Consider the following 16,948-nt stretch of genomic DNA (forward strand, 5'->3'; position numbering starts at 1 on the left):
CTGATGCAAACACGGCGCAACTGTATAATCACCTGCCTACGGAATTGCTGAGGATTCTAATAATATCAAGTAGTAGGATTACCAACATCATGGGTATCAATTAGAAAATTACTGCTAAAATTATTGCTGGGTAATGCAATTATTCATATAAACATCTATTTCGTTGTATTTTCCAGGTAAAATGTGTATATCCAATTTACCGTATTCGCGTATATACATTGATCTCGATCTTCCACAAGTTTCCTACTTCAAGCAGAGGTAATCCTTTACTATTCAAATTGTTTGTTTTCCTATAGGTTGGTAGCACTTCATTAGTGTGTAATGGTTTGCGTTTTTTTGGTACTTCAATTGTTATTTTCAGGTTCGTGATGGAAGGATACCAACCTCCGATCTTTCACGGATGATGATGATCAATGTCAAGAGATTTAGAGATTTTAATGTGTAATTTGAAACAATCTTTTTGATTATAACAGTTCGGTTTCTTATGCATATATTCAGAAAATTACTGCATCTAATCTTTCGTTTTACTGCTTCAAGGTTATTTTTAAATTGTATTTTTGTATATTTAACACCTTAATTTTGTCAATAAAAAAAATTGCATAAATATAATGCCAAGTCATTAGTTTTATATACTTTGATTACTCATACAATAGCAAGATTACTCATTGCAATATGAATTTTATATGGGTAACAAGATTTAAAAAATTATAGCCCATGATCAAATAATATATTTAACGTATCAATTATCAAAATGTCCACATCAAAAATGTATATTTACTTATAAGTATTTAATTCTATAATATATAATATATAATTATTTATATTTATTTATTTATATAAATAAATATTTATCGTATATACGTATTTATTCCTAAGACTAATTTTCATTGAATTGAATGTGACTTAACACTTGACCATTGCTATATTTATTTGCTTTAACTTTTCAAGCACGTTTTCAATATAGAAAAAAAATACTTCGACACGTTATTTTAATAGGTAAAGTATATATCGAAAAATATAAAGTTTATTGTTATAATTATAAAAAAACATTAATTTTTAACTCAATTATGTTGAAGATTCCCATAAATCTATTTGTAGAAACATATGATCAACTTAATTATGGTTATTGATCACTAATATACTTGAGTTAAGTTCTATGGAGTACATAAAAACATTGGAGTATTGGAGTACAAATCACAATTTTTTAGTTTGATCCTATATAATATCTTTGATTATCCTAATTTTGATATAATCTATCATTTATAAGTTGTCTTGCACATAATTGTTAATTAATCATTAATATCTTTCAACTTTAACAAGTATTAAGATTATTGTTCTGCTTATTAGTTATATTGCAGAACATAGAGTCCTATGATTTATAAAAGTAATTATTCTACCATTTGATCACGATGTTTATGTTGCAGAACAAAATGTGCAGGTTGTCAAGTATTTACAAATATTATTGGACAAAAAAAAATTGAAATTTAGATGACTAGATTACATTTTATCAAACTTTGTACTCCAATACTCCAATTTTTTTTGTACTCCATAGAACTTAACTCTATAAATATATCCATATCCATATTTCATATTTGTTGAAACGACATTTTAAGCCTTGATTTTAGCACATCAACCTAAAATTAATTTATAAACTTCAAGAAAATCATTGAATTTTATAATTGATCTTCTTCTCCAAAATTATGGTCGAAGATTAGGAATCGAGATTATTTGAAATGTTATCACAAGCGTGAATTATAACGACCAAGTTCTTTCTTTATTTTTATCACCTATGTTGTTGTCTTGCATAATTAATAAGCCATGATTTAAGCACATCATCCACAAAAAAATAATTGGCAAATCATTATATTTGATAATGCATCTCTTTCTCCTAAATTATAGCCAAAGATTGTCCCTCGAATGATAACTAAATTAGAGAGTTAGAGGACTAGATCAGGTTATATATCTTACGTTAAATTATCCAAAAAAATATAAATTTACGTATATTTTTTATAATAAATATTTCTTTTATAATATATGAATCTTATTATAACAGATTCAATCTTATTTCTTTTCAGATACTTGAATCTAGCCTGTTATAACTTATATGTAGATAAGAAAACATAAGCAAAGTTTATTTGATTTTCAATGATTTTGGCATTTATTATTACAATCCATTTTTGTATAAAATATAGTGGCTTCCATATACATTATATTCAATAAGCAAATCAAGATTTTTTGTTATAATTTCAGATTAATGAAATCTTTTCTCACTTCACAATTTTAGTTCTTGATGATGAAGTTTTTATATATTAGATTTTTTTAATTTCCAAAGGATCTAGCAAGCTATAATTCATATGCAAATAAGAAAACGTAATCAAACTTAATTTAATTTTCACTACTTTTAGCATATATTACTACAATGTTTTTTCGTATAATTTGTGCAATTATCAATTTTCAATATAGGCAATAATTGTAGCATATAATTTTAGTAATGTAACTGAATTATGACCACATATGTATTCTTTTATTGATGTATTCCTTCAAAGTTAATTATTCCTTAACTTATTTATCAATTTTTATTAAGGACGGGAGGAAATTCTATCATCAACATATTCACCTTAATTTTATAATTAAGGAATGGATGGAAGCTTTATAATCTGCATATTCAGGTTAAGAGGGATGTATTGGATTGAATTTCAAAGCATTTTTTTTTTCATTCATGAAATCCGAGGGTATTCGATTGGGATTGTTTGAAATCTATTAAAATCTTGAGGTATTCGATTGAAATTTTAAATTATGCTACAAAATCAGGTAGTATTCAACTGGGATTTTAAATTATGCTTTAAAATCCGATGGTGTTCAATTGGTATTGTTTAAAATCCATTAAAATCTGATAATATTCAAATGCTGATGGATTTTTTTGGATTTTATAAAATGATGGATTTTGTGGCAGCCTTCAGTGTATTTTAAGTTTTTTGAAATCCCACCAAAATCAATGGGATTTTAAAGTACTGTGCCTAAATCCTATCAACTCTGCCACATTTTATCAAGAATCCGCACAAAATCAGATTCACATACAATCCATTAAAATCCCAATCGAATACACCCCCGTAAGTTTAAAATTATTTCTGTTTCTAAATAAAAAGATTTATATAGTCTGCGTCGCTATAATTTCTGTTGCGTGATTTTATTTATTTTTAATCAAATTCGTATATATTATCTTTAACATATATAACGTACTTATCGCCAATAACATAACACGATCATTATGACTCTTACATACGTTACCTTTCATAACTTATATTTCATATCATACTGTTTGTTAATAAAAAATGTATAACTTAACTAGCTAGATAAAATAAAACAAAAAATCATACCCGTGTGCGAAGCACAGACCAAAATGCTATGAGCATATTTTCATTTAAATAACTTAACAATATAATTTTTTTACATACAATTAATTGTAATTTTGTTATTTTAGTTAAGATGCGAGGGGTCGCCGTTAGGCGACCCTGAGAAATTTTAATTATATAGTCATTATTATTTTCAAGTTTTTATAAATATTATAGAAACAATTACCTAATATTTTTTTATTATTTTAAGTATACAAATAATGATTTGATAATAGATCCATAAATTTATAAATATTTATTCCAAACTTGAAATATTATTATTATATTAAATATTTGGTTATATTAATAATACTAATGAAAAATCTATTATGTTATAAAATCAATACATAATCTATTCCATTATAGACATTTATCACGTTATCTTCTTATTATCAATTTTAAATATAGTCAATAATTGTAGCATATATATAATTTTAGTAATGTAGCTGAATTATAACTACATATGTATTCCCCTAAGGTTAATTATTTCTTAACGTATTTATAAATTTTTATTAAGGACGGGAGGAAACTCTATCATCAGCATATTCACCTTAATTTTATAATTAAGAAATGGATGGAAGTTTTATAATTTGCATAGTCAGATTAAGTTTATAATTATTTGTGTTTCTAAATATATAGATTTATATAGTCCGCGTCGTTGCAATTTCTGTTGCGTGATTTTATTTTTTCCCAATCGAATTCGTATATATCATCTTTAACATTTACAACGTACTGATCGTTAATAATATAACACGATTATTTTGACTCTTACATACGTTGCCTTTCATAACTTATATCTCATATCATATTGTTTGTTAATAAAAAAATATATAGCTTAACTAGATAAAAAAAACCAAAAAATCATACTCGTGTGCGTAGCATGGGCCAAATGCTATGAGCATAGTTTCATTTAAAAAACCTAACAATAAAATTTTTTACATACAATTAATTATAAATTTTGTTATTTTATTTAAGATACGAGGGGTCGCCTGGCGACCCCGAGAAATTTCAATTATATAGTCATTACTATTTTTATGTATTTTATAAATATTTTAGAAAAAATTACCTAATATTTTTTTATTATTTTAACTATACAAATAATGATTTAATAATAGATCTTTAAACATATAAATTTTTATTCAAAAAATTAAAAACTATTATTTTAAATATTTGGTTATATTAATGATACTAATGAAAAATCTATTCCGTTATAAAATCAATAAGAATCTATTCCATCATACTCCCTCCGTCCCAGTCATTTGTATACAAATGGCTGGGACACGGAGACCAAGAAAAGGGGTAAAAAATGAGTAAAGGTGGGTGAAAAGTGAGTATAGTGGTGGGACCCATTTATATTTAATAATAAATTTGAGATAGTGGAGAAAAGTAGTGGGTGTAATAGTGTTTATATTATTATAGAATGAAGATAGTGGGAGATTGTAGTGGGTGTAGTAGTGTTTTATATTATAAAAAATTACTATTTTGGGAATGTATAGAAATGATGGGACATCCCAAAAAGGAAACTGTATAGAATTGATTGGGACGAAGGGAGTAGATATTTATGACGTATATCTGCTTATTATCAATTTTCAGTATAGACAATAGTTGTAGCATGTAATTTTAGTAATGTAGCTGAATTATAGTTACATATGTATTTCTTTATTGATGTATTCATTTACGGTTAATTATTTCTTAACCTATTTTTCAATTTTTATTAAGGACGGGAGAAACTCTATCATCAGCATATTCAACTTAATTTTATAATTAAGGAATGGATGGAAGCTATATAATCTGTATAATCAGGTTAAGTTTAAAATTATTTATGTTTCTAAATACAAAAATTTATATAGTCCGCGTCGTTATAATTTCTATTGCGTGATTTTATTTTTTTCAATCGACTTTCGTATATATTATTTTTAACATCTACAACGTACGGATCACCAATAACATAACTCGAATATTTTGACTCTTACATACGTGCCTTTTATAACTTATATCTCACATCATCCTGTTTGTTAATAAAAAATGTATAGGTTAACTAGGTAAAAAACAAAAAATCATACCCGTGTGCGTAGCACGGGCCAAAATGCTAATAAACACGTTAAATTTCATAACTTAAAACTCATAATAAGTAGTTTGACCGCGTCGATTACCCGTCAGATTTGGGGTTAATCAAAACAGAAAGTATAAGTTAAGTTGATAAAAAATCAAAGAATAAATACCCGTGTGCGTAGCACGGGCAAAAAAAGCTAGTATTTATAAAAGATTGAGATTTTTTTTTTAACTTCTTTTCCAAACCGTTTAATAATTTATAAAAGTTAATTTATTTCTCAATTTTTACTTCACTTATTTAATTTAAACAAAAACTCATTTTTTTTTTTAAACTAACTCAAACGCAACGGGAAAGGCTTTTACGAGGACAATTGTCTACTAACACATAGCAATATAAAAATCTTAAGGTTCGTTGTATTCTAAGACATAATAATATAAAAATATTTGAATGAAGTACAACGAATATTAGTACAAGGAAATATCACAATAAATATAACTCTAGGATTACGGTAACAAGCATTTTCAACGGAATTCGTTAATTGTGTGGTAAATCGGTGATGAGCGTTCCAAGTTTGATGTTAAAAAGTAATGTAGCAAGTTCTACTAATTAGCTGAATAATATAGTTTTACAACAAAATCTCAAATTAAACCGTTATCCTTTTATTTTATTAGAGTGTATTCAATTGAGGTTTTTAAATAAAAAAAAAAATTCATTCATGAAATTTGATATTATTCAATTTGGATTTTAAAAAATGTATAATAATCTTGGGGTATCCTAAAAAATCTTGTAATATTCAATCGTGATTGTAAATTATGTTTATTGAATTGAGAGATTATTTAAAATACATTAAAATGTGATGATATTCAAATACTGATTGATTTTCCGGATTTTATAAAAATGATTTTATAAAGTCCGGAAAATCCATCAAAATCCATCAAAATCCATAAAATTTTGAAATATTTTACATAAATCTTAACGACTCTCGTCAACTCCGTGACATTTTGTCAAAAATTCGTATAAAATTAGATCACATATGATTTATTAAAATTCATAAATTATATAAAATTTATTAAAATTTCAGTCAAATAAATCCATGTAATATCATTCTCAACTCTGATAAAAGGAACGGAAAATATATACCATACGAGAAAGTGATATAACCAATCTATTTGTATTTAATTGAATGGAAAATAGTTGTTGAAGATGCAAAATGCGATTGGTGTAGTCCCTGATTGGAACAAATAAATAAGTTGTTGCAACTACTCAGTAAAGAATCCAAATAAATAAGTTGTTGCAACTACTCAGTAAAGAATGCGAGTCCATCCATGCAGCTCTAGATACGTATTTCAAAGGTGCAGGCAAAGATTAATTATATAAATTACTTCACATATTCTTTTTTCTTTTTTTTTTTTGCGAACAAAGGATTTTATAGAACTTGCGAATCAGTAAAAAATACAAACTTTCTTCAAAAGTCGTATTACAGGACATCCCCACTGCTTAGGATTTTCCTAGGAACCTGCCGACTAGCTCCACACTCTAGTTAAAGTATGAACAGACTGTTTTGTTGGGCCGCGCAACATCCATTAACTCCGCAACTCCGCATTAGTATGATATTGTCAGCTCTAGGACGTGGCCAAACCCGAACGGATTTATTTTCGGGCTCCTCCCAAAAGGCCACATACTAATGGAGTTCTTTGGCTGCTTATATTCAAGACAAATTTTCTTTATATTTTCGATGTGAGATTTGGGTTGAACCCACTTAACATGTTTAACAAAGAATAACAGAGGTTGTGATAAGCTCCTTAAGCATACGACGACAATCCATAACCATATGATCAAAAGGAGAAGACATGGTTATTGAACTCCTTATTGCATGCACAACCACCAAGCACTCTAACCTGTGTGTGTTTATCGTTACAGAAACATATGCTGGTGAGCCCATAGAGCCCAGCTCATTTGACACTTCTGTTTTGCAAAACCGGAAGAGCTGATCACTAAAACGAGAACGTTCAGAATATTTATCTTGAATGTGTACAACGAAATTAAAAGCTAACTAACAGTAGAGGTGGTAGCTAGAAAATACGTGAAACTCCTACCTCAACTCCACTTCTACGTGATCACCTAAAATAATGCTATTGGAATACAACCTATTCTTGATGACTATGTCAAACCAAACAAATAATTAAAACAAATTTAGATTAATTTCCAACAATCTTCCCCATAATCGAAACTTACGAAGCTTCATCTATGATGCACTTCTAAACCACCATCAATTTTGATGCACATCTCGTAAAAAAAAAAAAAAGCTTTGGAGCACTTCTCCTCATGGTGCACATAATCACCCATAATTTTAAAAGAGAGGTTCTCCCTTGATCAATTATTCCATGCCTTCTTAATCAATTTGGAATTTACAATTCTTTGCCAGATGCCCATATATATCTTTTGCATTTGAAGCACTGTGGCTTTCCTTTGTGCCAACAATCCTTTTATTCATGGCCGAGTTTATGATAGTGGTTGCATTGTCCTTCATTGCATGTGCCTTTTGATCATGAAGTTTTAGCTAATAGGAGTCCTTCAATTTTCCTCCATTTTTTTCTTCCCTCATTGATCTCCTTTGGTCGACGGCAGGAGAGAATTGATTAATTCTGAGACGGTTAATTTTGAGAGATCTTTAATATCTTTATGTGAAGAAATTTTAGTCTCATACCACTCCGGAAGAGTTACCAAAAGCTTGTCCACGACTCTCTGACTTGAAAATTCTCCACCAAGTAATTTGATTTGATTGACAATGGAAATCAACCTACTACCATATTCTTCGACACCTTCATTACTTTTCATCCCCATAATCTCAAGCTCCCTTTTGAGGTTGAGAATTTGCATAAGTTTGGTTTGTTGGTTGCTTTTGAACTCTTCTTTGATTTTTTTCCTATGCTTCCTTAAGAGACTCACAACCCATGATTGTTGTAAAAATCTCTTCAAACACCGTTGAATGGAACATGAAAGTGCCTTTGGCTTTCGTGCCATTTCTTCTTCATGTTTCTTGATTTCGCCTGATGTTGGATTTCTTGGAAGAGGAGTAGACTTAGTGTCACTCTCAATAACGTCCCATAAATTAAGAGCTTTCATGTATTCTTTCATTTTGATGGCCCATGAATGATAGTTATCGCCTTTGAACAATGCAATAGAGATGGATAAATTGTTTGATGTCATTGAATATGAAAGATAAATACTTAATATATATATGTGTGCGCGCGCGCGCGCGTGTTAAAATATCAACCAACAATCCCTAGATCATGAGGCTCTGATACCATGTATAAAATAAAACAGACCTGTGTGTGTTTATCGTTACTAAAACATATGCTGGTGAGCCCACAAAGTCCATATCATTTCACACTTTTGTTTTGTAAAACTAGAAGAGCTAATCACTAAATGAGAATGTTCAGAGTATTTATCCTGAATGTGTACAAAGGAATTAAAAGCTAACTAACAATAGAGGTGGTAGCTAGAAAATAGGTGAAACTCCTACCTCAACTCCACTTCTACGTGATCACCTAAAATAATGCTACTGTTGATGACTATGTCAAACTAAACAAATAACTAAAACACATTAAAACAATTAAAACAAGTTTAGATGAATTTTCCAACAGCTGCTACTTCCCCTTCATAATATGCTGATGACTTGGCCTACACAAGATCGCCTATTTGATCCCTTGCAATTATATGTTAAAAAGATAATTTGTATTTCCTATAAACCAAGTATCCAAAATATTCTAGTCCTAGAGTCATGATCAATGTTTAGTGTATGAAACCAAGAGTCTCCAAATTATTCATATATCTAATTAATGATGAATTCTAGGAAGATTCTAGATATTTTGTCTATCGATATACAGACTGTTATACCAGCACATGTAAATTATTAAGAAAAATAAAATCTTATGTTTTCTTCAAGTTCTGTACCCAACATATTTGGTATCAGAGATGTTAATATCTCACTCCTAAAATACATAAATCATATTAGTTCTCCTATAAAGTATCATGGCAACAAATAATTATTCAATATTCAGCTATGCATAAAACAGTATTCCCATTTTCAATGGTGAAAGTTATGACTTCTGGAGCATTCAAATGAGGACACTGTTTATGTCTCATGATTTATGGGAATTAGTTGTAGAGGGGTACGAAGCAACGGCAACTTAGGGGGAGATAACGCCGTGGACAGCGGCTAAGAAAACTGAATTCAGAAATAAAAGAAAAGGGATGCAAGAGCTCTTCTATATATTCAACAAGGAGTCAGCAAAGCCATTATTCCGCATAAAATGAGTGCTAAAACTTCAAAAGAAGCATGAGAGTTTCTGAAGAAACAGTTTCAAGGATATGACAAAGTGATCTCTGTAAAACTTCAATCACTTTGGAAAAAATCTGATAATTTGCAGATGAAGGAAAGTGAAACTATTTCTGAATTTTTCTCCACATTTTCAACCATAACAAATCAGATTATAAGTTATGGTAATAGCTCAGAAGACAAAAGGATTGTGATAAAAGCCTCCCTGCAAAATTTCAACATGTGGTAGTAGCCATTGAAGTTTCTAAAGATCTGGCAACCCATACTCTTGATGAACTGATGGGTGCTCTTGAAGCACATAAAGAAAGAATACAAAGATTTGAAAATCAGCCTATAGATCAAGCTTTGAAAATCAGCCTATAGATCAAGCTTTTCAAGCAAAAATGAACATCTCTGATAAGAGGGAAGTTGCACATCAAGATGGTAACAAAAGGAGCAGCTGCAACAACCAAAGCAGCAACAGAAGAAGAAATCAAATTTGGCAAACACAAGAGGCAGAGGAAAGAGGTACAATTTTAATAACAGAAACAATAATTTAAAATGCATTATATGTAACAAGACAAATCATGAATCAAGAAATTGAATCTTTTATTGTAAAAGATGCAAAATTCCAAATTATTCTCAGAAGGATTGATGGTTTCAAAATAGAGTTCAAGATAATTTCTCAGAGCGGGATGGAGATACACAAGTAATTTTTTCATGCATGAATACACAACTGCAACAACACCACTGCTGGTATATTGACAGTGCTTCCAGTAATCATATGTTCGGAATTCGAGAGCTATTTGCAGAATTTGATGAAAGTCAACATAGATTCCCGATCCTGACCCACACTGTAATGACATTTTTTCCTCAGACGGTAGAAGGTAAGGTAATAGCAAGCCCAACTAAAAAACTCCGATTTATTAGATTGATTAGTAGATATCTATATGGGGTTTTGATTTGAACTTTGTTTTTGATGATATTTCATATTTGCCCAAATATCTTCCAAGTCTTGATATAAACTGTCAGCGAAATACCTTTCAAACTTTATACAAAACAATTGACGACTAAATTACCAATGACTCATATTTACTAATAGCAGATTATTTTCTAGCAGGTAGCAATTTTTTTTTATAAAGGAGCACTTTATTTTAGTTTTTGCAATCCATACATGCTTATGAAACACAACAAACGGAGGGAAATTCGTCTTTTCTGGCTTCCTTCTCCCCTAATATATGGGTTTAAAAATCATTTATTGACAACCTCTACTATAATACCAGCGGAAGACACTTTCAAAACCAAACTAAACCCGATGATCACTCACATCAAGCACCACAAATATCTGGACAATAACTTAAGGCTGAACACCAAAAACACCTATGACCAAATTCAATAAACTGCAGTGGTACAAGCGTGTAATATTGGCTCAACCCGCAAATCAAGAAAAGGTATAAACTTACGAACCTTCACAATCGGCCACACATATATATATCCGATCACAACGCAAGCGCTTCAAATCAAGGACTGTGCAGAGCAATGGGCGATAGCAGGTGCTTTCAATTCAGGACCGTATAGACCAATGACAATGACAGAGATGAGGAACACATATATTGTCGCCGCGCACCGCAGGAAAAGAACAGAAATCGTGTATGGGCAAGATTCAAAGCACGTCTGGAACTTATTGCAGGATATTAGATTTTTGGAAAATATCGTAGTATTGTAGATTTGTGCTGTTAGGAATTATAATTTAAATTAGCTATTATTAATAATTATATTAGGGGTTTACCTAGTCCACAGTGGTTGGTCCCTTATATTTAGGAGTGTGCTTGCTTATTTGTTTTCTGTTTAGAGGTCGTGGGAGTGTTCCACATATTATGCTAAGTGGGTATATGTCCACTAGCAGTGTGTTTCTATTTAAGCATTGTATTTCCATTCAGTTTGATAATGAAAAAGAACAAGACTTCTTCCTGTTCTATCTATGCATAAGCAGCAAGCTTAGTAGTTATTAAATTTTTATTCAACATCTGGTATCAGAGCTTGAGGGAGTATCAAGGCTTAACAGCCTTCCCTATGGTTTCTTGGAGGGATAACGATTCATTTCGAGAAGAAGCTCCATGCTGGAATGAAGCTGAAGGCCAGGAAGAAGTCCCAAGAAAAGCATCAACAGAGAAGCAAACAAGAAGAATCGTTTGTCACTTACAGGGGTTTAGAGGTGCAGAGGCCCATTCACTCGAGGCCCATTCACCATATTTAACACTCACGTTGTAGCACTGGAATGTGGTAGAATCTTGGAGGCAGAAATAGCAATATTTACTTGGTTATTTCTGGGCTGTATTAAAAGAAGTGTACGGAGTGTCAATATGCAGTGTGTGAAAGTCGGGAAACAGGAGGAGGTTTGGATGGTCGGAACTGTCGACTTTGTGTGGACTGTGTGCATGCATGTAGGTGGTAACATGCTGATGAACAGGATGCCAGACGGGCAAAACAAAAGGCCAGACGGGCCAGCCAAACAAAAGGCCACACGGGTTAAGTTGAAAGCCATACCGGCTTGTGAAGAATAGTCATACGGACTCAGAAGAATAGCTATACGGGCTCAGTTTAAAAGCCATACGGGCTGGGAGGATTTCTTCAGGAAAATTTAGATTAAGGGGGAGATTGTTGGGATTTTAATCAAAATTTTATGTTTACGTTATGTTTTGTTTATTTGAATAAGTCAGCCTGGTTCACAGCGTATTAGGATTAGTACGTGGAAGTAGTAGTCAGTTAGGTAGTTGTTTGTTTAGTTCTATTTAAACTCTTGTAATCTTTTTATTATGCAGAAGATATACAATGTAGTCTCAGGAGTTTATTGGCTCTTGTACATATATATTTTCATCTTGGTTTTTATATGAAGTTATCATTTTAGTAGTTTAATTTTAACATGTCAAAGTGTGCTCATATGGGCATTTTTGAAAACCTTGCTTGAGAAAGTAGGCATTTATACGATTGTACCAGGCTCTTGGGGCCTGTTTTAAGCCATAAAGTGCCTTCTTCAACCGCATAACTTTATTTTCTTCTCCTGTCTTGACATACCCCGGAGGCTGATCCACGTATACTTCTTCATTCAATTCGCCATGTAGGAATGCCGACTTGACATCTAGCTGAAAAATAGGCCAAGAATTCAGAGCAGCTAAAGAGATTACAGAACGGATAGTTTCTTGCCTTGCAACCGGAGCGAAAACCTCTCCGTAATCAACGCCATATTCTTGCTTGTATCCCTTTGCTACTAAACGAGCCTTGTGCTTGTCAACTTCGCCTTTCTCATTCAGTTTAGTTTTATAAACCCACTTCACACCGATTGTTTTGTGACCCTTAGGCAGATCAACTAGCTCCCAGGTATCGTTCTTCTCTATGGACTTGATTTCAGCGTCCATTGCTTGCTGCCACTTTGTGTGCTTGACTGCTTCTTTAAATGTAAGTGGTTCAGAATCTGCAAAGAGAGCATAATGGGCAATAACATCATCATCTGAAAGATCATCGCCGCTTTCATAATCAACCATCCAAGCAGGTCGCTTCCTTAGTCACTGATTCGGAAGAGAATGGTCAGATGTAGAAGAACCTGACACTTGATTATCAGCTGATGGAACCTCTGACTCATCAAGTATAATTTGATGTTGTTGCTGTGTTTTCTCAGAATTCTGCTGTGTTTTCTCAGACCAGTTCCATACATTCTCTTCATCAAAAATGACATCTCTACTGGTAATAACTTGATTTGTTGCAGGATTGAACAGTTTGTAAGATTTACTTGGTTCGCTGACACCAAGAAAGACACACTTCACACTCTTATCATCAAGTTTCTTCCTTTTTGCATCAGGTATGTGTGCATATGCTATGCACCCAAATACCTTAAAGTGATCTACAGCAGGTTTAAGTCCACTCCACGCTTCTTCAGGTGTCTTGTGTTTAACAGAGAATGTCGGACATCGATTTAGAACATGAATTGCCCACATAACTGCTTCAGGCCAGAAACGCTTAGGAACTCCTCCTTTGACCAGCAAGCTTCTAACCATATTGAGAATCGTACGATTTTTTCGTTCAGATACCCCGTTCTGTTGCGGTGTATATGAAGCTGTGAGTTGTCTTTTGATGCCTGCTTCTTTACAAAACACGTCAAACTCCTGAGAGCAGTACTCTCCCCCACGATCTGTTCGGAGTGTTTTGATCGGTCTGCCTTTTTCTTTTTCAACAAGAGCTTTAAAGCATTTAAATGCAACAAATACTTCAGATTTTTCCTGCAAGAAATACACCCAGGTGTTCCTACTAAAGTCATCTATAAATGAAACAAAATACCTTTTGTTTCCATTTGATGTTGGATTGAGTGGCCCACATATATCTGAATGCACCAGATCCAAACAAGCTTTTGCTCTCAGTGCCTTTCCTTTTGGAAATTGTTCACGATGTTGCTTGCCAAGTACACACTCTTCACATACTTTTGATGGAACTGTGATCATAGGTAGTCCAGTCACCATTTGCTTCTGATGAAGTGTTTGTAAGCCGTTGAAATTCAAGTGGCCATATCGAAAGTGCCACATCCATGAATCAACTTCCTTAGCAATCAAACAAGTGTGAACATTTGTAATATTCAGCGGAAACATTCTGTTCGATGTCATTTGAACGACAGCAATGGAACCCCTTACCGGATCATATATCTCACAAGTACCTTTCTGCAAAGTTATGATATAACCTTTTTCTTGCAATTGACCAGCACTTAGCAAATTAGTTTTGAGCGAAGGGATATAAAATACATTTGAAATTGTTTCAACAAAGTCATTCTTGGTTTTAATCTGAATATTTCCCTTTCCCATAACATCAACTTTTGAATGATCACCAAAACTAACAGTGGTACGAAAACTTTCATTCAAGTATGAAAAAGAAGACTTACTACCAGTCATGTGATTGCTAGCGCCTGTATCGACATACCAAACTTCTGAATCAGTCTCCTCAGCAGCATGAAATGCCATCAGAAGTGTCTCTTCTTCCTTGCTTTCAGCAAACTTCAATTGCTCTTCTTTCTCCTTGTTGTATGGCATCTTTGTGTAGCATTCATTACGATAATGGCCATATTTCCCACATCTGTAGCACTCAATGTTAGATTTATCATATGTTTCTTTTCCACGGTTATGAGGGTAAACATCATCTCTCTGGAAATTGTTGTGTTGTCTGCCTCCATCTTGAGTTGCACGACCACCTCTTCCTCTCCATTGACCTCTTCCACGACCTTGTCCTCTTGATCTCGAGGATTCAACAAGTGACAAGGCTTTTAAAGCTTGTTCCTCCGTACTACCATGTTCTGTGTTGCCACGATTTAGTTTTTGTTCATGCACCACCAAAGAGCTTTCTAGCTCATCAATTGACATCTCCTCAGTATTCTTTGACTCCTCGATCGAACAAACAATGTAGTTGAATTTTGGATCCAAAGATCGTAAAATCTTCTCTACAATGGCACCGTCTCCAAGCTTATCACCATAAGTCCGCATATTATTTGCAATAGCCATGGTCCGCGCAAAGTAGTCATGAACGGACTCTCCATTTTTCATTTCAAGATTCTCGTAGCTTTTCCGTAGGGCCTGAAGCTGTGCACGCTTCACTCTTGCTGACCCTTGATATTTCTTTTTTAAAGAATCCCATATGTCCTTTGAAGTGTCCTTCTGCAGAATGGTCTCCAAAATTGTACGATCAATTGCCTGAAAGAGATAATTTTTCACCTTCATATCCTTTAATTTCTGTTCATCAAGCTTTTGTTGTTGTTGAGCCGTCAAAGTAGTACCTTTTTCAGGAATAATATATCCCGTCTCCACAAGATCCCAGTATTCTTTAGATCTTAAAAAATTCTCCATCAACATGCTCCAATGGTCATAATGACCATCAAACCGAGGAATGGCAGGCTGCACAAAATTACCTTCTGTTGTCATCTCTCCTGTTGTTGCAAATCACCAAAGCTGCTACTGTTGTGCTCTGATACCATGTTAAGTGACCAATTCTCCTAAAACCTCAAGGTGTTAGGAGGAGGGCTTACCAGGATCATATTCTAACATGTGCAGCTTCGAACTGAGGCTCGGAAAGACTGATACTCTGCTACATTTGCTTCGGAGGAGATATCAGATTTGGGCAGGCTTGGCTCGTATGGGCTTGGAGGCTATACACTTGTTTAGGAATAAGCTGATTTATTTGTTAAATAAGGAGGCTTGACATGTACCTGTCATAAAACTTCATTTTTCTTTAAAAAAATGATTTGTTAAGGTTATAATTAGATAGTTAAATTATAATTAAACTTAGTATATGAATTCTAACATCCAAACTCATCCAAATTGTTAATATGAAATATTATGAAATCCATAACAGAATCAAGAATAGAATCCAAAATAGAATCATATAGATATATCTTTTGCAATGATTATTTCACATAGAATCATGTTATTTTTAATCTATTTTTATTGTTAAACATGGTGGATACTATTTTTATTCATAATAAAACATTAATCAACTTAAAATTTGAATTTAATTCAAGTTTTTGATGAGTATCTACATTTGATTCTAAAGTGTTCTGTGTTGTCTTTTTTTTAAGAGTGTTTTTTTTAAAGCAATGACCTATATATATATATATATATATATATATATATAAAAGTAGACAGAAGCAGAAGTAGACTCACAATAACTAAATGTAATCATAACAGACTACTTTAACAATAGTCAATCATTTTAAAGTCGGCCATTTTAGCGAACAATGCTCGAACTTTTTTTTCTTGAAGGAGCCAACAATGCTCCCCACCTAATAGGCTACTACCTATACCGATTTCTGGATATCACTTGAGAGCTTGTATGACAGAGTTAGCTGCGAAGAGATGAAACAGCAAGCATGTTGAAAATTTAACATTATTTTGCAGCGAAAGATACAGTTATCATGTTCTTTAACGTTACATAACCAGACTTTCAAATTTCAACATAGTACCCTCCTTTACTGTGGGCAAAACAAAAAAAATGAATGAATTAAAAACGCAAGGCTAGGTCAGATAGTTCAGAAACCATCGCCACATATGTCTCTGTTAGTCCGGAGATATACCAGGATAGTCCTGATGTATACATGTGTACTCTTTGGAAATATGACCGATCGCCTACTCGGTTATTACCTTGATTTGTGTA

At 32.5% G+C, this 16,948-nt stretch overlaps 1 protein-coding gene across 1 annotated transcript; it reads right to left on the reverse strand.

Annotated features, from left to right (window-relative positions):
* Positions 1-8,046: 8,046 nt before the first annotated feature.
* Positions 8,047-8,655, reverse strand: LOC108212690 (uncharacterized). The gene has a single exon (XM_017384412.1). It carries the CDS (start codon positions 8,653-8,655, stop codon positions 8,047-8,049), a length of 609 nt encoding a protein of 202 aa, XP_017239901.1.
* Between the last annotated feature and the right edge of the window lie 8,293 nt (positions 8,656-16,948).

The sequence above is a fragment of the Daucus carota genome, chromosome 3 (assembly GCF_001625215.2).
Source record: "Daucus carota subsp. sativus chromosome 3, DH1 v3.0, whole genome shotgun sequence".
NCBI lineage: Eukaryota > Viridiplantae > Streptophyta > Magnoliopsida > Apiales > Apiaceae > Daucus > Daucus carota.